The sequence below is a fragment of the Ornithorhynchus anatinus genome, chromosome 8 (assembly GCF_004115215.2).
Source record: "Ornithorhynchus anatinus isolate Pmale09 chromosome 8, mOrnAna1.pri.v4, whole genome shotgun sequence".
Lineage (NCBI taxonomy): Eukaryota > Metazoa > Chordata > Mammalia > Monotremata > Ornithorhynchidae > Ornithorhynchus > Ornithorhynchus anatinus.
This window is the reverse complement of record NC_041735.1, coordinates 69639900-69661293: the sequence shown is the minus strand read 5'-3', so window position 1 is coordinate 69661293 and position 21394 is coordinate 69639900. Positions and strand designations below refer to the sequence as shown.

The following is a 21394-nucleotide window of genomic DNA, read 5'->3' as shown; positions in this document are numbered from 1 at the left end:
CCCTGTCCCACGTAGGACTCAGAGTCATAATTCTCATTTTACAGAGGAGGTAACTGAAGCCCAGAGAAGTGAAGTGACTTGCCCAAGGTCTAACAGGAGACATGTTGAGGGGCTGGAACCCAGTTCCTCTGACTCCCAGGCCTGTGCTCTATCCACTAGGCCATTCTGCTTTCCAGAGACAGGGAAAACCTTGTGTGGGCCTCAGTAAAGCCCTCAGGGAATCATGCACCCTCTATAAGAAGGGGTGATAGAGCTGAGTGGGTGGGTGTCTGGGAGAGAGGCAGGGGGTCCCAGCTGGTGAATGGGTGGGTGGCACCTGAGAGAAATCACCTTTTTCTGTTTGGCTTGGGTTGGGTGGCACTGATTTTCTGCTTGGCCTGGGTTGGGTGGCACCGAAGCCCCATGGCTGTGAGATAACAGGCCCCCAACATTCGCTTCTTCTGGATTTCAGTCTGGGGGCTTGGGGGTGAGGACCAAGGCTCCCCCTTTAGGGTGGGAAGGAAGCAATGGGGGGAATGCTGAGTGACCCCCACACCCGGCAAGGGAGTGGGGGAAGGGAGGGAGAAGGGAACTGTTGGAGGAGGAGTAATGAAAAGAGAGAAGGTGAGAAAGGAAGGTGAGATGGGGCAAGAGAGGAGTGAGCCAGGAGAGGGGAGTGGGATGGGGGGGACAGGAGGAAAAGGAAATAGGAGGAGGGAAAAGAGGGAATGGAGGGAGAGGAAGAGGAAAGAGGAGGGGGAGGGAGGAAAGGAGGGAGAGGAAGAGGAAGAGAAAGAGGAAGGAGGGGAGGAGGGAAAGGGGAAGGAAGAAGAGGGGGAGGAAAGAGAGGAGGCGAGAGTAGGAAGAGGAAAAGGAGGGAGGGGAAGAAGGAGACGAGAGAGGAGAAGGGAAAGGAGGAAGGAGGAGAGGAGGAAGGAGGGTAGGAAAAAGGGGAAGAGGAGGAGGGAGGGAAAGAAGAAGGAGAGGGGAGGAGGGAGGATGAGGGAGAAGAGAAGGAAGAGGAGGAAAGAGAGGAGGAGAGAATAGGGAGGAAGAGGAGGGAGGGAAAGAAGGAGAAGGGAGAGGGGAAGGGAAGAAAGAGAGGAGGAAGGACGGTAGGACGAAGGGGAAAGAGGAAGGAGGAGGGAGAGGAAGGAAGAGTACCCGGAGCTCAGCTTTTCCCCCAGGTTACGGGAGATTTGCCACCTTCGTCGCCTCCACCACCGAGAAGCCACTGGGCCGCAATGGCCCCCTTCCCCTGCGCGCGAACCGAGGCCAGACGTGAATGTGAATGTGTGTGTGTCCGTCCTGGGGAGGGGTGTCGGGGGGGGGGGGGGGGGCGGTCCCGTCTCTCCCGTCTCTCCCGTCTGCGTCTCCCGCTCCCGGAAGGGGCAGCGCCAAACACCATTTGCTTTTGCCATTAGCTCGGCGGGGAAGGCTGACAGGGAGGGAAGCGGGAGTGGGAAGAGGGGAAGCGGAGAGGGAAGGGAGGAGGGATGGAGAAATAAGGGCGCCCGCCCCCTTCCTCCCCGACGGCCCCGCTCCCCCCAGGCCGGGAGCATTTCCCGGGGGTCCCGGTCCCATTCGCCCCTTGGGAGCCCCTTCCCCCCCAGCAGGGCCCGGGGGCAGCGCGGGAAGGGGCTGGAGGGGAAGGACGCAGAGTCCCCCGCCTGGGTCCCCCGGCCCATCCCACCCACCCACCCTGACCTGGGGGAGAGGAGAGAGGATGGGGGTTTGAGAAGGGAAGGTCAGAGTCGGAAGAAGGGAAGGCCATGATGGGGGGCTTGGGGAAGAGGGAAGGGTCTTCTGGAAAGAGCCGGAGGGCGAGGCCAGGCCAAGGTGGTCGGGGCTGGGGAAGGGGCCGGGGGCTGCCGGTCCAGTGACTCTACACTGGCCAGACCCTGGAGAGACGGGGGTCAACTCAGGTCTGACCTAGCCGGCCTCAGGAGCTGCACACTCACACACAGGGACGCGTTTAGGCACAAGCACGCTCACGCTCACACATGCCTGCACATCCCTGCTCACCCACACAAACACACGTACGAATACACTTCTGATGGCACACACATACATTCATACGCAGCGCTGATCGCCCTCACAAAAACACATAAGAATACACTCCTGATCGAGCACCCATACATTCATACACACCCCTGATCGCCCACACAAACACACAAACGAATACACTCCTGATCACGCACACATACATTCGTACGCAGCCCTGCTCGCCCACACAAACACACATTACACATATATACATACATACATAGAAGCAGCATGGCCTAGTGGCAAGAGCCCGGGTTTGGGAATCAGATGACGTGGGTTCTAATCCTAGCTCCGCCCCTTGTCTGCTGTGTAACCTCGGGCAAGTCACTTAACTTCTCTGTGCCTCAGTTCCCTCATCTGTAAAATGGGGATTAAGACTGTGAGCCCCATTTGGGACCACCTGATTACCTTGTACCTACCCAGAGTTTAGTACAGTGCTTGGCACATAGTAAGCGCTTAACAAATACCTTCATCATCGTTATTATTATTACACGCACATCCCTGCTCTCGCACACATACACACTCCTCTTCACACATCCCTGCTCGCCCACACATTTACATGCATGATCGAACACACACATACACACGGGAGGCTGGCATACTTGTACACACAGGCACATAAATCTTATAGGCATATGCATGCGTGTACACCTCCCTCCCCACACATACATGTCAACACACCGAAAAGCAGACGACTCTCGCCTCGCCCCGCTGACTGGCCTTCCCAGTCCCGTTCCTTCATTCATTCAATCGTATTTATTGAGTGCTTACTGTTTGCAGAGAACTGTACTAAGCTCTTGGAAAGTAAAATGCAGCAATAAAGAGAGGCCAGAGAGACAAATGAATAAAATCAACCAAATAAAGAGAGACAATCCCTGCCCACAATGATCTTCTAGTCTAGTTAACAGTCTTTCACCTCCCGCCACCCCATCTTTTCCTCTCTCTCGGCGGGCAAAGGGCCTGACCGGAGTGCAAGTACCCGACCAGCTCCTGTCGGAGAAGACCCTCCCCAACCCCCTTGGTCCCCCCCACCCCATCCCCAGCAGCCTCCCACCGCCCCCCACCCGAGAACCGGGAGTTTATAAATAGGGCCAGGGACGCATCCCAACGCGGCAAAAGGGGAGGGAGGCTAGGCACCGAGTCAGATTTTCCTTTTTAAAGCCTCAAAGTGTCCACGTCCTCAAAAAGAATGGAACCAATTTAAGAGCAGCGCCCCGTCACCAGCTCCCCCCCCGCCCCCCCACCGGCCCCCCGCCCAACTCCCCTCCCTGCCGGTCCTGCCCAGGCCCCTCCCTCGGCTGCAGCGATGGCGAACACGTGACGGGCTTGGGGGCCACCCGGACCCCCGTCCTCCACCCCCCCTCGCCCCCTCTCCCCGGGGGGGCCGCGGGCCTCCCATTGGCCGTGGCTCTTTCGGAGGGACCCTCCTGCCGTATAAAGGGGGAGGCGCGGGGCCGGGTCCTCTTAGCATCACCGCAACCGGGCGGGTCTGAGCGCTGGAGTGAGTCCGAGCCTGGCCCCCGATCGCATGCCCGCGCCCCCTTAGGTAGCCACCGCCTCGCCCTCCGGCCAGCCCGCGGGCTCCAGCTTCACAAGGAGTCTGCATGACCGACGGACAGTCATGCTCAGCTTTGTGGACGCAAGGATTTTGTTGCTGCTCGCAGTGACTTTATACCTAGCAACATGTCAATGTAAGTCTTTCTGCGAGTTTCGGGTCCGGCCTGGCACGGTGGTGGTGGTCGGGGCGGGGGGATCGCTTTAGGGTCTGGGGAGGGGGTTCCAGCCGGGAGAAAAGTTCCCAGGACTCTGCCCCCCCACCCTCCTCTCCCCTCTGTGCCACAGGAAGCCCGGTGACCAATTCCCTGATAAGTCCGAGGGCTCCCTCGCCCCCTCTCTGCCCCCCCTACCTGGAGGGAATCGCTTTAACCCGGACACTTGCCGTCCTGGGCAAACTTGACCCTTTTATGCTTTGAAAGGAGACCCCCTCCCCCTCCTCCCCAGCAGCCCCCCACCCCCGGGCTCGCCTCTGACAGCTCCTGAGGGTCTCCTAGAAACCCTCGACCCCGCCCAGGGACCCCAAGTGGGACAGGGACTGCGTCCAACACGATTTACTTGTATCCACCCCAGCGCTTAGACCAGTGCCTGGCACATAGTAAGCGCTTATCAAAAACCACAATTATGACTATTATGTAGCAGCGTGGTTTAGAGGAAAGAGCACTGATTTAGAAGTCAGGAGACGTGGGTTCTAATCCCGGCACCGCCACTTGTCTGCTGTGTGACTTTGGGCAAAGCCACTTCACTTCTCTGGGCTTCAGTGACCTCATCTGCAAAATGAGGATTAAGACTTTGAGCCTCACGTGGGGCAACCAGATGACCATGTATCTACCCCAGCGCTTAGAGCAGTGCTTGACACTTGGTAAGCGCTTAACAAATACCATGGTAATAATAATAATGCACATCTGGACCCTGGCTCTCCCGCGAGGAGCTCGGGGGTGCACTGCCTCTGGAGGGAGGAGGGCAGCGGGGCAGGGAGGCTCATAGCTCAGGGCAGTTGGGACCCCCAACCCCACCTTCACCCCCAACCTCCCACTCCCCCTCCAGTCCCCTCCCCTCAACCTACTTACCCGCCCACCTCGCACAAAGGAAAACTAGCTCTGAGCCCGAACCACCCCTATAAAGCCTCTATAAACTCCCTCCATAGCGTAAACTCCCTCTACCCTGTAAGCTCCTTGTGGGCGGGGAACGTGTCTACCAACTCTCTTACACTGCCCTCTCCCAAGCGCTCAGTACAGCGTCTTGCGCACAGTAAGCGCTCAATAAATTCGACGGATCGATCGATTAGCGAGGAAAGCTCTCCCGCGGGGGCCGCTCTGTGTCTCCTCCGTTGGAAGGAGGAAATTGCAAGGGCCGCTTCTGAAGGGGAGCGTTCGGAAAAGTAAAACGGATTTCCCAGGAGGTCGTCTGGAAAGTGCATTAGCGACACGAAGACCATTTGGACGCCCCCTCCTCCTCACCGAGCTCGGTTGGAAACAACGCCTCCCTGTGGATTCCGTTTCCACAAGGTCTTAGGCCGCTCCCTCCCTCCTCCTCTATTGGCCAGCCCTTGGAGACCGCCTTCGATTTCTCATGACTCCTCCTGAAATCCCTGTCCAAACCCAACCTAGGATCCCCACCCAATAAGGACCCTCAGAACCTGAACCCTCCCAAGCGCTTAGTACAGTGCATCGCACCAAGTGGGGTGCTCAGTGAATATCATTACTCCTCGCGGTAGTACTAATCGGATGGTCAATCCCCATCTGGGTACATTGGGCAGGGATTGTCTCTTATCTGTTGCCGAACTGTACATTCCAAGCGCCTAGTACCGTGCTCTGCACATAATAAGCGCTCAATAAATACGATTGAATGAATGAATGAATCCCCGTTATCTACAAGCCACAGTGACCAGCAGATGACCCATGGTCAGAAGCCGTGGCGTATATGAATCTTGGCAGTGCTATGACATCCGGTCCATTTGGACCCTGGGAGGTCATTCATTCATTTAATCGTATTTATTGAGCACTTACTGTGTGCAGAGCACTGTACTAAGCGCTTAGCACTCTAGTAGGTCCAAGGGTGATTGTCACCATTGGCTCCCAAGAGATCCTGGATTTGATCTCCACAGCCCATCCCATCTGTGTGGATGCTGCTTACTCCCAGCACAGAATGACCCCTCCAAAACCTGGTCCAGCTCAGGCTACGGGACTCCCCGCTCGCTCAGAACATGGGGAAATCAGCCAGTGAGGACACCCAACTCCAGTGCCACACTTTCTTTTTTACAGTCCTCTAAACCCACAAGATTCCTCATTCTCTCCACTCTCCACTTAATTCCATTCAGCTAGACTATCCATAGATCTTTCCTCCCTCTGGCGACCTAGACAAAGACTTCTTCATTTTGGTTTAATGACTCATCTTGGGCTCCTTTTTAGGCAGGATTTTGACTTTTTGATAGGAGCCTTCATTTTAGAGATCATCTCAGCAAATCCCTCCTCCGATTTCCATTCTGGTGAAATGGCTTTAGAGAAGAGGGAGGTTGGCTGGTTTATCTCACTCCCTCGACCAGACCATCTGTATTTTGGCACCTGTCCACTGCTGTATATGGAAACCATCCTGAACCTAGCTATACTGCTCCGAGGCCCAACTGGAAGCTCCCCAATTTTCAAACAAATGAGTTTGCTTTTGGAAGTTGCACTGGGGAGCACAATGGAGCATCCCTTTGAAAGCAACAGGATGTTAGGAAAATGGAAAATGAGACCCAGATAGAACACCCCATATCAACTTCATCCTCAGCTTATTCTCTCTGAACAGTCAGAAAATCATCAATAGTATGTATGGAGCACTTCCTCTGTACAGATCACTGTATTAACCACCTCCCTGCAAGAAACCTGGGCAGACCCGCCATAAATTGGTGGTGGAAGATGATGGGCGTCTCTAAGCTCTCCATCACCTGTTGACTTCCAAATTCAGGCCACCAGGCCAGCTCTTCACTCAACAGTCAGGAATCAATAGTATTTATTGAGCACTTGCTCTATGCAAAGCACCGTACCGTTTCCCTGCAAGAAGCTTGGACAAGTTGTCCGTGAAGTGGGGCGGGAGATGGGGGACTTTCAATTTTCCATCTGTTGGCTTCCAAATTCAGGGACCCAAGCCCGCTTCTGTCAACAAGTGAACCAGTGGGCCAATGCAGGCAAAGACCTCAGGGCTCTACAAAGATAAAAATTTAGAGAGTAATAATAATGATAATAATGTTGGTATTCGTTAAACGCTTACTATGTGCAGAGCACTGTTCTAAGCGCTGGGGTAGATACAGGGTAATCAGGTGGTCCCACGTGAGGCTCACAGTTAATCCCCATTTTACAGATGAGGTAACTGAGGCACAGAGAAGTTAAGTGACTTGCCGACAGTCACACAGCTGTGTGGGTAAAGAATTCAATGTTCCCTTCAAGGCTACTGAAACTCAGCCACTCCTACTCTCTTCCCTTCTCCACAGACCACCCTCTCTCTCGTTGAGTTTTCACCCAACAAGGAGGGCCCCAGCCTGGAGTTCCCAAGGCTCTCTAGCTAAATATCAGCTGCCCTAGAAGTAGAGGTCATAGTTACAGTAAGATATATTGAGCAACGATTGGTTGCGGTGCACTGTACTAGGTTAAAGAACAGAATAACAAAGATATACATTCCCTACCCACAAGGAGCTTTCACTCTAATGAGGGAGAAAAATATAAAAATATTTCCGAGAGTTGAAGCCCTAAGCTTTTGAAAGAGCAGTTGAATAGACATACATACAAGAGTGACAATCTGCCCAAGAGCATCTTAACAGATAGTAACTCTGTCCCCTTTTTCCTTTTCTCTCCTACAGCGGTAAATGAGGTCAGTATCATCATTTGCATTACTTCTGTCACAGCAATGGTTAGAATAAGCAGGCTTGTCAGAAAAAGGGGTGGTGGGTGGGTGGGGATGGTGGGAAGGAGGAAAAGCTGGCATTTATCTACCTGTGAGTTCCCAGGGCTTGGGGAGGGGTCAGGAAAGGCCGCAGTCTCCATCCGAGAGTGTGCCCCCACCCCCTCTTTCCTGAAAAGGGGCTGGGTTTACTTCTGACGCTGTCTTCGTAAGAGGAAATAACGTGAAGAGTAAATAATGATGCCAGAATTTAGCCCTGACACCCACCAGTTAGAGAGGACAAGGGTGGAGGGAGCAAGGGAGAGAAGAAGGGAGAGAGAGGAGGGGAGAGAGGAGCGAGGGGAGGGAGAGAGGAAAGCAGCGGGGAGAGAGACAGGGAGAGAGCAGAAGGAGAGAAGAAAACAGAGGGAAACAAGAAAGGGAGAGAACAGAGGGAGGAAGGAAAGCACAGGGGTAGAGACTACCAGGAGAGAGAGAAATGGAGAGAGGAAAGCAGAAGGGGAGAGAGAAAGGGAGAGAGCAGAGGGAGAGAGGATACCAGAAGGGGAGAGAAAAGGAGAGAGGAAAGAAGAAAGGGAGAAGGCGAGAGAAGAAAGCAGAGGGTGAAAGGAGAGGGGGGAAGAGAGGAAAGAAGAGGAGGGGAGGAAGAGGCGGGCGACTGCATCCTTTCTGCTCCCTCCGGAGGACCTCTGGGACCCTCAGGTGGGTTTGGCTCGGCCCCTTCTGCGCGTTTTATCTTCACTCGCTCGTCGTCCCGTCCTGGCCACGAATTTCGGGACAGTCACGACCCCACCGGGCTCGACTTTTCCCCGGGCGAGTGGCCCGGCTCCAAGGCTTGGCCGCAAGGGAGGGCGGAGGAGCTGGTGGTGTGGGCGGCTCGGAGGAGAGGGCTGCGGGCGGACGGGTCTGCATTCTCTGGACAAGGCTGAGCCGGACTTTTTCCTAACCACCCTTTTTTTCCCCCTTTCCTTTCCAGGGCCCCAGAGGACGAAGGGTAAGTGACACTTTAATCCTCCATAGCTACTTTTTCAGTCTGCGTTATAATTTGGACTACTCAAAAAAAACCAACATAAGAGGGGCTGGGGAGAAAATAGCTAAATAATTCAAGTTAAGCCAAGGACGGCTTTAGGGCGAGAGCTTTCAACACGATTAATGATGGCCTTTAGAGTTCGGAAAATTGGAGACCCTTGTAACCGCAAACTGACAGGACTTGTTCTAGAAACGGCCTCGGTTTCCACGGCTTAATGGAGGGCTCTCTAATAACAATAATAATGATAACAATAACAACAATAATAATACTAATAATGGTGGTATTTGTTTAGCGTTTACTATGTGCCAAGCACTGTACTAAGCATGAGGGGTAGATACACACACAAAAAAACCCAGGTTGGACACAGTACCGGTCCCACGTGGAGCTCATAGTCTAAGAGGGAGGGAGAAGTTTTGCCTTGCATTTGAGCTCTATATAAGGGCTTGGCCCGTGTCATTTCGCTACTGAAATCTTCCCTTGATTTCACGCTGGGTGCGGACGGTTATTTTTTCAAGGGGTGCCTATTTTTTTTTTAAAGAAAATGAGCAGAGGAATAAAGAACAGGGATAGATGGACTGAAACGTCCGAGGATTTGATAGGAAGGGTGGGATGTCTATGTAAATATTACTACTACTATTAATAATAATATTTATTAAGCGCGTACTATGTGCCAAGCACTATCTTAAGTGCTGGGGTAGATACAGAACAACCAGATCAGATACAGTCCCTGTCCCCCACTGGGCTCACTGTCTAAGGGGGAGGGAGAGAAGGTAGTTTATCCCCATTTTACAGACGAGTAAACCGAGGCCCAGGGAAGTTAAGGTCTAGCAGGGAAGTGATTCTCTCCATTAGACCACACTGCTTCTCCATGTCCGTTTCCCACCCCGCCAGCTCCCAAGGAACCTCCGGCCGGTTCGTCTGTGACTTGGAATGCTTTTATTTCTCTCACAGGGCCCAGCGGGAGGTAGAGGCCCCCGGGGAGAAAGGGTAAGAATTCCGAGCTGGAGCTGCGGCCGGCTGGATGGATGGATGGGAGAGTGGAATCTGGAATTCTGCAAGTTAGCAAGCCAGGAATTGCATTGCGGTGGATTAACCTCATTTAGCTCGTTTATTCATTCAGTCGTATTTATTGAGCCCTTACTGTGTGCAGAGCACTTGTACTAAGCGCTTGCTCATTACAGTAGCGTGTTTTGTGTTTCCCTCTTAGTCTCTCTCCTACCCTCTGCCTTTGTCTCTGTTCCTTTCCCTCCCTTTGTCTCCAACTTTGCCTCCTTCTTGCCTTCTATCTCTGTCCCTGTATCGCTTAGTACACTGCCTGGCACGCAGTAAGCGCTTAACAAATGCCAGAATTATTATTATTACTTCCTCCGCCTTTGTCCCTATCCCTTTCTAACAATAACGATGGTATTTAAGCGCTTACTTTGTGTCAGGCACTGTACTAAGCGCCGGGGTGGATATAAGCAAATTGGGTTGGACAGTCCCTGTCCCACGTGGGGCTCTCACTCTCAATCCCCATTTTACAGATGAGGTAACTGAGGCCCAGAGAAGTGACGTGACTTGCTCAAGGCCACACAGCAAACGTGTGGTGGAGCGGGATTAGAACCTATGACCTGACTCCCAGGTCCGTGTTCTATCCACTCCGCCCTGCTGTTTTCTCTGTCTCTTTCTGTTCCTCTCCCCCTCTTTCCCCACCTCAGTTTCTCTCTGCCCCGCTGTTTGTCTCTGCCCTCTCCTTCTCTCTATCTCTTACTCTATCCCTCTGTCTCTCCTCCTGTCTCTGTTCCTCTCCCTTTCCCCCATCTGCCTCTATTTCTCTCTCTGTCTCTGTCCTTTTCCGTCTCTGCCTCCCACTGTATCCCTCTCTCCTTACCGCGCTACAACTGCATTCTTATAACCCAACGGGTACAGAACACGGATCCCCAAACGAGAAGAAAGCGCTCTATCTTTGCTGCTTTAACCAATCTCCCGCATCCCTCTCTTTCCCAAGACCGCTTAATTCGTTCACGCCTCTCAAAATCCACTGATTAAGGCTAGCTGGGCGCCGAGGTCTCTCCTGCCTGCTTTTTACTTCTTGAAACGCTGGGAGAGCCTCGCTGGGACCTGGCTGTGTACTGGGTGTCCACCGATTAGCACGAGCTAATTATCCCCCGAGTTCACAGCAAACTGCTCTCTAATTAGCCCCGACAGACGAGGCTGAAGCTTATCACCACCAGCAGCCGGGTAATTGGCGGTGGTGTAGAGTAGATTTGGGGTGGAGGGAGAGGGGCCGTCCCGGGCAACTGAGGATTGACCAATCGCCCTTGGGCAAGTGGGGGAGGGATCACCTATTTAGCTCGGGTTAAAGTCTGCACCCGTGGTGGAGGGGGGTAGTGCTGTATCTGTTCTCCTTCCTAAGACGCCTTGGCCCACAGATCTGGTGGCTTGGTGTGGGGGAAGCAAATATGCTATAGTCCTTTGCCTGGTTTTCTGTGAAGTGCACAGGTGCACTTAAGAGGGAGAACAAAAATAGCCCAGTTTAGAACGGAAACCATGCAGTCCTGGTCCGCTAGCTCAGGTCTGTCTCTCATAGTGGCTCTAGGAAGCTTGGAAGAACAGTGTCCTAGACGCTCTCCCCTACCCCCACCCCCACCCCCCAACTCAGGCTCCCCCTTTCAATCACAGCCTCTTTCCCAGTGACCCGACACAGGCCACCCAAACCCCCTGACTTTTCCCTCTCCACCTCTGAATCTCCTCCAGTGACCCAGCACAGATCATCAACTCTCCTGACTCTTACATCTCCATCCTTGACTCTCCAGCAGTCACCCAGTACGGACCATCCAACACCCCTGCCTCTCTCCATCCCTGACTTTCTCCTCCCCTGCCAGTGACCCAACACGGACCATCCAGCACCCCTGACTCTTCCCCAGAGATCCAGGGTGGACCATCCAACTCTCCTGAATCTCTCTGATTACCATCTAAAAAAGTTTCTCCCCTGAGCCAGACAAGGCTCCTGGGAGGGCAGGAGAGACCTGGTGGCCCAGAAGATGGAGAATAGAGAATAGAGAGAATAGAAAGTTATCGTACTTTTGATTGTGACTTGAAGTTTCTGGAGAAGTAAGCCTCACCGCTCTGAAGTGAGGAAGTAGGGGGAGAAGTGGGGGGAAGGTCTGAGTAACCTCGCCTGGCTGCTGGATGGGTGCATGGATGGATGGATGGAGCTCACCTGGCCTGCGGGTCGATTCCGTGTAGCTGGACACTAATGTCACCGTTCGGTCCCCCAGGGTCTCCCAGGACCACCAGGCCGAGATGGTGAAGACGGCCCTCAGGGTCCCCCCGGCCCTCCCGGCCCTCCTGGTCTCGGCGGGGTAAGTAAGACACTTTAGTCTCTTTGGGGATTCAGGGTATCTTCTGGGTCGCCGAGCTTCTGATAAGGACTTGCCCACGAGGAAGCTCCTCTTTGGAGAGGGAGTTCCTTAGGGGGAGGAAGGAGGGGAAAACCACTAGGTGAAGGAGAAGGTCGGCGGGGCCCGGTCAGGAAGGATCTCAAGGATCTCCGGGCCCTGCTTGGGAGGTCGCGTCCGAAGCGCAGCATCCGACTCGGTTTCACGGGAGACCGGCAGGGGGCGCAGGCTGGAATCCTGGCCGCGAGCCTGGAATATTCACTCATTCATTCAATAAATATGGAATCATTGTCATTCCAAAGAATGTGGAGCGGCGGGAGGGGATGTGCAGGGGAAGGCGACGCAGCTTCAGGCCGCTCTTGGTAGTTTGATTCATTCATCAGTAGTATTTATTGAGCGCTTACTGTGTGCAGAGCACTGTGCTAAGCGCTTGGAATGGACAAATCGGTAACAGACCTTTTCGCCATCGATTCCAAGCAGCCGACGGGAGAGGTGCCTCTTTTAGGTGGATGGGGTCTGCCGGGGTGGAGGCAGAGCAGGGCAAGTTTTCAATCTTGTCCCTTCTAGGAGGTGGGAGGAAGAGGTCGGGGTTGGGTAGGGTCGAACGTGGGGGGAGGTCGGGGTTAGGAGGGGGAGGGGTTGAGCGGGAGATCAGGGTTGGGGGGTGGAGGGGTGAAAGAGGCAGATAACAATAATGAAAATAATGATAATTGTGGTATTTGTTAAGTGCTTTCTTTGTGCCAAAAATTATACTAAGCACTATGGTAGATACAAAATTGTGAGGTCCCACCTGGGGCTCACGCTGTAACTAGGAAGGAGTACAGGTATTTAATCTCCATTTTACGGATGAGGGAATTGAGGCCTCGAGAAGTTAAGTTACTTGGCCAAGGTCCCATAGGTGGGAGAGGTGGGTTTAGAACCCAGGTCCAGTCCCATGCCCTAGGCCACACTGCTTCCCCATCTTCTTCATCCAGGGGAGAAGCAGCTTTTACCCCCCGTAACTAGCTTTTGGGATCTGGTATGCGGTCTCAGCTTGCACTGTGGCATTCAGAGGAACCAGCACTCGATTGATTGATGGGGGTTGCTAGCCACAGGCAAGGACAAATAGCCCCTTTGGGTAAGACCCCAGCTTGGGGGCAGCTTGGGAGTCATGAAACTAGGAGTCGGAGCTGAGTGGGTCCAGCCTGAGTTCGGGGGGCAGAAGGGGGCCTCTGGGACCTTGCCGGGCTTTGCATATTGAAGGACAGGATTCCCCCAAAGTGCCAGTCCCGTGGAGCAGTGAGAGCTGGCCGCTGGGCTGGCCGGAGGAGTAAGAGACCCTTCTGTCGGCCACAAGTCACCTGTACCTGGTCAGCTACCGTCCTGGAGAGCTATGGGGCATGGGGCATCTTTACCAGCAGGCTGTGTCCTGTGCCTGCTGTAAACAGAGCTGTGTTCTGGGCACCTTCTGTGAGAAGAAAACTCTCCTGGGTATCACTTGTAGGTAGGGCATTGTACTAGGCATCTGCTGTGAGCAGGGTGCTGTACTAGGCTTTTGGGAACCTCAAATACATCACTGCCCAGTCCAATGTTCAAAATAGCTCAGCAGGTGGCTCCTCATTCTTTCTAGTGAGCATCGCCTACTTTTCAATGAAGTAGCGTTTCTTAGACAGCTCAGGGATGTTTGATTCATTCTTCCATTCGATCGTATTTATTGAGCACTTACTGTGTGCAGAGCAGTGTACTAAGCACTTGGAAAGTACAATTCAGCAAAAAATAGAGACAATCCCTACCCAACAATGAGCTCACAGTCTAGAAGAGGCTCACAGTTTGATCTGATCTCCTTCAGTGCTTTTGAATGCAGTAGATGTCCAATATTGAATGAATGGATGAGTGGAGGGAGGGATGGATAGATAAATGTTTGGATGGACAAGAGCTGAAAAAGTACACACGTTCATCAGGAAAGTCATGATGCCCGAGGTCCAACTCCCCCAAAGGAGACACTACAGATTCCCTCTTTTCTGGTTGTCCTCTTTTACTAGAATCCAGCAAGGGAGGGAGTCTACCTAGCTAGGAAGTCCCCAGAGAATGGATTCCCATTGGTTCTTCCAAAGTTTGGAAGCACGGTTGGCATTTGGACCTGGACTACTGATGGATGTTTGTGGACTTTAACATCCCTGGCATGAATCAACCACCGGGTTGGACCACAAATTCTTCCTGCCTGTTCCAAAGCCTCCAGGCAGCCAGCTTGGGCTCAGAGCAGAGGGGAGGGGGCCTAGCAGAAGGGGCAGAGGGGGCAGGTCAATCAGTCAATTGATTGATTTATTTAGCACTTACCGTGTGCAGAGCACTGTACATTTGGGAGTGTACAGTACAATGGAGTTGGTAGACAAGTTCCCTGTCCACAATGAGCTAGATCAGGAAAACCACGAGTGAACCTGCACCTTTAGATCGGCATTGCTCTCGGAGCACTAATAATAATGAAACTATGGTGGAGTTTTACAAATTGCTCTTTCTGCGCTCGACACTCGTGAAGATAGAGGATAATCAGATCGGACACAGTTCCAAGAGGGAGGGAGAGGGGAGTGGGGCTTTTACTCCCATTTTAGAGGGGGTAACTGAGGCCCAGAGAGGTTAAGTGACTTGTCCTAGGTCTTGCAGCAGGCCAGTGGCAGAATCAGGATTAGAACTCAGATCTTTTGGCAGTCCTATCCTTTTTCCATCAGTCTTCGCTACCTCTCCAGAGCAGTGATGAATTGGAGGAGGACTGATGTTTGTCGGTGTTAGAGGAAGAGATCCATGATCAGAACTGATGGTTTTCTTTTCTCTGTCTCCTCTAGAACTTCGCTGCTCAGTATGATGGTTCCAAAGCGGCAGACATGGGCCCAGGACCGATGGTGAGCAACACCCTCCTACTTCCTGCTCCCCCTGCCACTCCCCCTGCCCCAGCCTCTTGTGTTGAATATGTTTCCAGTCTGCCCCCAGCTCCCAGTGGGCTGTTCCCTGGTCCTGTTCTGAGGGCCGGACACCTTGGGAGTAGCTTCTCAGTCCTAACTTTCCCTCCTGGCACTTCCTAGGTCCAGACTCACCTCGATCCTTGCCCAGAATCAGGCCTGGAACTAATTCCTGGAGTTTGAAAAGGACTTCCTTTTTCCCAAATCTCTTCCCTGTTTCTTACCACATTCTAACCTCACAGCACTCCTGTGCCACAGGGAGGGGCTAGTATTATCGTCCTCATTGTAGATGAGGAAATTGAGGCCCAGAGAGGTGAAATGGCTTGTCCAAGGTCACACAGCTGGCTAGGGAAAGAGTTGGGACTACAACCTGAGTCCTCTGACTTTGAGCCCTGGGGTCTATCCACTAGGACACACTGCCTCCCTCTTGGTTAGGAATGGACTAGCCAACATACATACTTTCTCCCTTTTGGTGACGTACCATGATCCGTTGCCTAAGGTCCCATCCTGTTAACTGTTGACTGTTCTCAGGGGGTTAATCGTGTGGGTTTTCTTCACAGGGTTTGATGGGACCCCGAGGGCCCCCCGGTGCCAGCGGAGCTCCAGTAAGTAAAGCAGAATGGGGGATTTGGGTATCTGGGTGGGGTGGCAAGGAACGTTGGACTGGATCCTTGGTATAGAGTGTTGCTGTGGGGTAAGGAAGGGGTGAACTGTATGTCAGAGCATAAGGGGATTTGTTCTTCTTCCATAGGGTGCTCAAGGCTTCCAAGGACCACCTGGAGAGCCCGGAGAGCCTGGACAAAGTGTGAGTTTTTCCCACCGGATTTGGAGATGGAGGCCAGGGCAGCCTGGAGGTTGGGGTGGACTGGAGGCTGGGGATGGCAGGAAATCAGGATGGTCTGGAGACTGGGGAGGGCTGGAAGCTAGGATGGGCTGGAGGCTGGAGGGCTGGAGGCCTGGGAGGGCAGGAGACCAGGATGGTCTTGAGGCCAGGAGATTCTGGGGAGGGTGGGAGACCAGCATGGTCTGGAGACTGCGGAGGACCGGAGGCTGGAAGGGGGCTGGAGGCCAGTGGGAGGGAGCTGGAAGCTGGGAAGGGCAGGAGAGCAGGATGGGCTGGAGGGCAAGACAGGCTGGAGCAGGCTCTGGCCCGTTAAGGTTGGAGACCGGAACAGACCGCAGTCCAGGGTAGGCTGGAGGCTGGGGAGGGGTGGAGGCTGGGACAGGCTGGGGCCCAGGAAGGGCAGGAAGCTGGAATGGGTTGGAGGCAGGGGAGGGCAGGAGGCTGAAGTTGGGGGCGGGAGGCCGGTCAGAGAGAGAGGGATGACGTGTACTTCTCTTGCATTTAGGGCCCCGCAGGTTCCCGTGGACCCGCAGGACCCCCCGGAAAATCTGGTGAAGATGTGAGTTCTCTGCACCTCCCGCCCCATCCTGCTCCGAGCTTTCCTCGGGCTCTCTAGCTCCAGCTGGCTGTTCTCCATCAGCCTTCTCCATCAGCCTACTAGCAAGGCTGCTCCTGGGTCAGCGTGTGTCCGGCCCAGGACTGCATCTCCAACAGGGGCATCAGGGTGCTTAGAAGAACAGTGTGCTGGTTGTCCTCCTGGACACGATCCAGCACTTCTGACTCTTCCCTTTCCATCTCTGACTCTTCCCCCAGTGACCCAATGCAGACCACTCCCCTCCCCATCCCTATATCTCCCCCAGTGCTCCTCCATGAGCGCTCATTCATGGATCATTCTGCCGAGAGCTCACTCTGCTGTAGACCGCTCCCCCGCTTTGGAAATCATCCTCATCAAGCTGACTGCCTTGTTACGTAACTTGCCACTCTCTGAGCGCATCAAAGAGGGATCCACATTCAGCAACTCCCTAGGGAAAAGATTCTGTTTCCCACTCCCCACAACCTGTCCAAACTGAGAACCAGCACCCCAAAGCCCCCAACGATTCTGCCCTTGATGGTCACGCTTGGCCCATTCTCCGGAAATGAAGAACTGACGGACTGAACTGGGCTTTCCCCACCTCTAGGGTCACCCTGGCAAACCTGGACGTTCCGGTGAGAGAGGCGTGGTTGGACCTCAGGTGAGGTGGTTTCCTTCCCAGGGGTCTGACTAAGCTTCGGGACCAGAAGGACCCTCCGGGGCTCTGAACACAGCCAGACTTCTTGGCCCCCCGCCTGACTGACCCCACCATGCATGGCCATTCGTCTTGAAGGGGACGGGTGGTCCCTAGTCTCTCCTACTCCCAGTTTAATGCTAATGATGTTCATGCTTGAGAAGAGAGAGCTGACATCAGAGCAGGGAGCAGCCTCAAGCCCAATTCATCATCCTTATCATCATCACCAATATTTATTGAGCAACCTACTGTGGGCTGGGTACTGTACTAGGTGCAGAACATTGTTTTGGGCCCCTCCTGTTGGGGACCTGGGAACTACGTACGGCACGGCCTCTGCCTTCAAAGCACAACTTTCCCCTGTTTGGCCATGTCCCTCTGATGGGCTGCGATCCGGGAGGGGTTCGGGAGGGTGCTGCCTCCGCCATGCCCTCTGGGCACGGGTGACTGTTGACCCTCCTTCTGTCTGTGTTCCTTTGCAGGGTGCCCGTGGCTTCCCCGGGACTCCGGGGCTCCCTGGGTTCAAGGGAATCCGGGTGAGTCACTCCGATTCGGTCTTGGCAGGAGGGCAACCGGGGGCACTGATGGGCTGGCACGGGGCAAGGAGGTCATTTGGGGGGCATGGATAAATGGGGTGTGGGGCTGGGAGGGGCACATACCCAGCATCACCTGAATGCCTTGCCTGAGCAGAGTGGGTCAGTTTAACCACACACCTACAGTCCTCTCGGACCTCTTGTCCAGTCTGTGCCCCCTGCTGCCCAACCCAAGGGGTCTCTGGCCCAGTGATGGCAGTCAAAGTTGCCCTGAACAAGTCTGTCTGTCTTTCTCTCTCTCCCATCCCAGGGCCACAATGGCTTAGATGGACAGAAAGGCCAGCCCGGTACCCCAGGAGTCAAGGTAACCCCAGCATCACCTTGTGGCTCTTGCCTTTGCATTCCCTGTCCCGATCTCCCCCCCCCCCCCCCCCCGCTTGCTGCCTTCCCTCCTACAAGGGGCTGCAGTTTCACACTCAGGGTGAAGAAAGTGAGACCTGGTGGGAGAACAGTCCAGCAGAAAGGAAATTGCCCAGGATGGGCCGGTCTGCAGACATGGGTGGGGGACGGGGGAGCCCACAGGCCAAAGTAACTGTCACCGTCCATCCCTCCCCTGTCATCCAACAATTCTCCTGCTCCCCATCTCCTCTGGGGATCTGTCCCGGTTCCTCCCACCTGCTGGGTGCAGCCACACACTTCCTGCTGGTCACCCGTTGGCCCGGCTAGGTGGTTTGCACACCTGTATTCTACTCTGGAAGCTGGCTCCACTTTCGGCTGTCAGAACTCCCATCAGCCCAGCCCCATTCCAGCATCACAGCCAGTCCTGCTGGTAACCCCCGGCAAGGATCAGGACAGTTCTGGGGCAGAGTTCATGCCCCTACCATCATCTCTCTCCCTCCGCGCCCCTTCCCTCCTGCCAACCTAATCCCCAATCCAACTCCCTCCTGGGCAGTGAGAGTACTGGGCCCGGGAGAGTCTGCCAGTGGTGCTCAGAGACATCAGAGCGGGGAGCTGTCACGATCGAGCCTGTGAGAATCTGTTTCTTTTGTCTCCGGTAGGGTGAGCCCGGTGCACCCGGAGAGAACGGAAGCCCGGGACAATCGGTAAGGGTCATCCTGTGACAGCAGTGGGTCCCAGTTGGGTGTCTTCATTGCCGCCCCTCAGCCCCAGGGCCCCCCGACCCCCAAGACGGCAGCTTCCTCTCTCCTCCGCCTCCATCATTTTCCCATTAGTGATGAGGGTTTGATGAGCTCGAAGCGTGTCAACATCAACCATCCCATTCTGCTCCACAATGTCCCTGGTAGATTAGAAAGACCTGGATCATTCTCCACACTTTACAGAGGAGGAAACTGAGGCCCAGAGAGGTTTAGTGACTTTCTCAAGGTCACACAGCAAACCAGGGGCAATCCCAGGACAAGACCTCAGATCTTCTGACTCCCAGATCCTCGCTACCTCTTGGGACGTAGACCGGGGACATGGGCATGTGGACACTCCAAATCCTGAACGGTACCAAAAAGCGAATGTCCTTGTCTCTCTTGTCTCTGTTTCTAGGGAGCCCGCGGCCTTCCGGGTGAGAGAGGACGCATTGGAGGAGCTGGCCCAACTGTAAGTGCTTTGACTCTGGGGTTCCGGCTCTGGGCCCGGGCTGGGCTGCGGGGGTCCCTTCTGAGGCCTGATGGTCCATTTCTTGTCCACCCCAGGGTGCCCGCGGAAGCGATGGCAGCGTCGGCCCCGTCGGACCTGCTGTGAGTGTCGGCCCTGAGAGGCTTGGGTACCGGGAGGCGGTGGCGGGCATGGGGATAATGGGATGGAGGGGAGAGAAGTGGGAAATAGAGAGGCGGGAGAGAGTGGGGATGGAGGGGAGAGAGAGGTAAGAAGTGGAGAAGCGTGAGGGCAGGGAGGGTTGGGAGATGGAGAAGCGAGGGAAGCAGGGATGGAGGGGAGAGAGAGGTAGGAGGGGGAATAAGGATGGAGGGGAGGGATGGGTGGGAGGTGGAGAAACGAGGGAAGTAGGGATGAAGAGGAAAGAGGGTTGGGAAGTGGGGAAGCAGGGGGAGCCGGGATGGAGTGGAGAGAGGATTGGGAGGTGAAGTAGTGAGGGAAGCAGGTAGAGAGGGGTAGGAGGTGGAGAGGTAGGAGAGAGAGAAGTGGAGGGTAGTCTGACACGGTGGCCCAACTCAGTGACCCACTCACAAAGTGGTCTGCTGCAGCTGTCCCTGGTCACCAGGAGGAAGCTCATCAAGATTCGCCTCAACATGCGTGTGTTCCTCTTCTCTCTAGGGCCCCCTGGGCTCAGCTGGCCCACCTGGATTCCCTGGTGCCCCCGGCCCCAAGGTAAGGACTGCCAGTTTGGACCGGCTCAGCTGAGTCCAGCTTTGTTTGACCCCTTTAAACCTTGCCTCGGGGCCATCAGGCCCTGATAACTCCCCACTGGACTTTAGTTCCTCCAAATAGACCTCCCCACCTGCTCTGTGGGAGACCTAGAGGGAGGTGGATTAATGAGAACAGCAGGGACGGGCAACAGAGCTGCATCACGACAATGATGTGTGAACTGGGAGCCATCACTGAGGAGCTTGTGGCCGGTGACACCCCTCAGTGGTTCAGTCATAGAGTAGACCGTGGTACCTATCCTTTAGAATGAAGGCAGGACATTTCCTGTCCATCTGTGCATCACCGGGCCAGATGAGGAGCAGTGAACATTGGCCTCTGTGGCCTGGCTGGTCTGCACTGTTGCATCAGTGCTTAGAACAGTGTTTGGCACTTAACAAATACCATAATTATTATTATTATTATCCTGGATGACTTGGTTCCAGCAGAATTCTCCAGTCCCCCTCTCAGGCTTTCTGGGGAGTTGGGTAGAAGGGGAGCCTTATTTTTACTCTTTAAAAGTGGGATGGACCATTAAATGGTCTCTGATGCTGGCCATTTCTTTGTCCCCTCCAAACCCTGGCTTTTCTGGAAGAGGCCTAGGGTCTTGCATGTTCCCTGCTAAGATATTTCCTCTGCCACCCACCCCCAGAGCACCCCTGAGTGAGAGAAGAGTAGGGGGGACAGGGAAGGGCTGTATTCACCATGGAGAGGCCAGGCCCGGCAGGCTGAGGTGGCTCCAGGCTCTGGACAAGCACTGGGCAGAGCAGAAACAGTGAGGTGACTCCCCTTCTTCCCTCTACCCCCCCCCCCCACCAAGATAGGACGGCAGGGACTTGAGCCTGGCAGACTGAAGCCGATAGAAGAGGGTCGGCTCCTCGGGGGGACAGGTGTCTTGGTCTCCCCACAGTGTCCCCGGGCAGCACTGTGCTGGGCCCAAAGGGTGCACTTGGGGAACAGAACTGTTGTCCAAATGGCCCGTGCTCTCTGGTGGTGTCGGATGGCCCCTTGGCCTCCTCACTGGGCCGTGTTCTTTCTCCACCCAGGGTGAAATCGGAGCTGTTGGGAACACCGGTCCGGCCGGCCCTGCTGGGCCTCGTGGGGAACTTGGCCTTCCCGGAGTGTCAGGCCCCGTCGGCCCTGCTGTGAGTACCTGGGCTCCGGGGGCGGGGGCTGGAAGGGGCCGGTGGTGGGGGGCCGGTGAGAGATGGGAGGGCATTATCCGGGGTTCCGGTGCAGACGGGTCTCTCTTCTTTTCTCCTTAGGGCAACCCAGGTGCCAACGGCCTCGCTGGAGCGAAAGGTGCAGCTGTGAGTATCGGGACGGGGGCACTGGGAGAGGGACCTCTGGGGGAGGGCGAGGCCGCCGGGGCTGTGATACCCAACGTTTGACTTTGTCCCTCAGGGTCTCCCAGGTGTGGCCGGAGCCCCCGGCCTGCCCGGACCCCGAGGAATCCCAGGACCCTCTGGCCCATCTGGCCCTTCCGGACCGAGAGGACTCGTTGTAAGTGACCGCGTTGACCACATCTTCGTGCCCCGGTCCTCTGCTCCCCTGTGCCCCACCCCATCCCTGCCACCACTCAAATTT

The 21394-nt window shown here is 54.9% G+C and overlaps 1 protein-coding gene across 1 annotated transcript in view; it reads left to right on the top strand.

Annotated features, from left to right (window-relative positions):
- The first annotated feature begins 3494 nt into the window (after positions 1 to 3494).
- COL1A2 (collagen type I alpha 2 chain) overlaps positions 3495 to 21394 on the top strand; it is a 48008-nt gene continuing 30108 nt past the window's right edge. The window contains exons 1-19 of the mRNA XM_029070540.2: positions 3495 to 3716; positions 7418 to 7428; positions 8435 to 8452; positions 9440 to 9475; positions 11749 to 11832; positions 14688 to 14744; positions 15362 to 15406; positions 15553 to 15606; positions 16151 to 16204; positions 16824 to 16877; positions 17390 to 17443; positions 17751 to 17804; positions 18499 to 18543; positions 18992 to 19045; positions 19141 to 19185; positions 19721 to 19774; positions 20854 to 20952; positions 21073 to 21117; positions 21212 to 21310. Of these exons, the coding sequence (XP_028926373.1) occupies positions 3647 to 3716; positions 7418 to 7428; positions 8435 to 8452; positions 9440 to 9475; positions 11749 to 11832; positions 14688 to 14744; positions 15362 to 15406; positions 15553 to 15606; positions 16151 to 16204; positions 16824 to 16877; positions 17390 to 17443; positions 17751 to 17804; positions 18499 to 18543; positions 18992 to 19045; positions 19141 to 19185; positions 19721 to 19774; positions 20854 to 20952; positions 21073 to 21117; positions 21212 to 21310 (1032 nt within the window). The 5' untranslated portion in view covers positions 3495 to 3646. The remainder of the gene's footprint in view (positions 3717 to 7417; positions 7429 to 8434; positions 8453 to 9439; positions 9476 to 11748; positions 11833 to 14687; positions 14745 to 15361; positions 15407 to 15552; positions 15607 to 16150; positions 16205 to 16823; positions 16878 to 17389; positions 17444 to 17750; positions 17805 to 18498; positions 18544 to 18991; positions 19046 to 19140; positions 19186 to 19720; positions 19775 to 20853; positions 20953 to 21072; positions 21118 to 21211; positions 21311 to 21394) is intronic.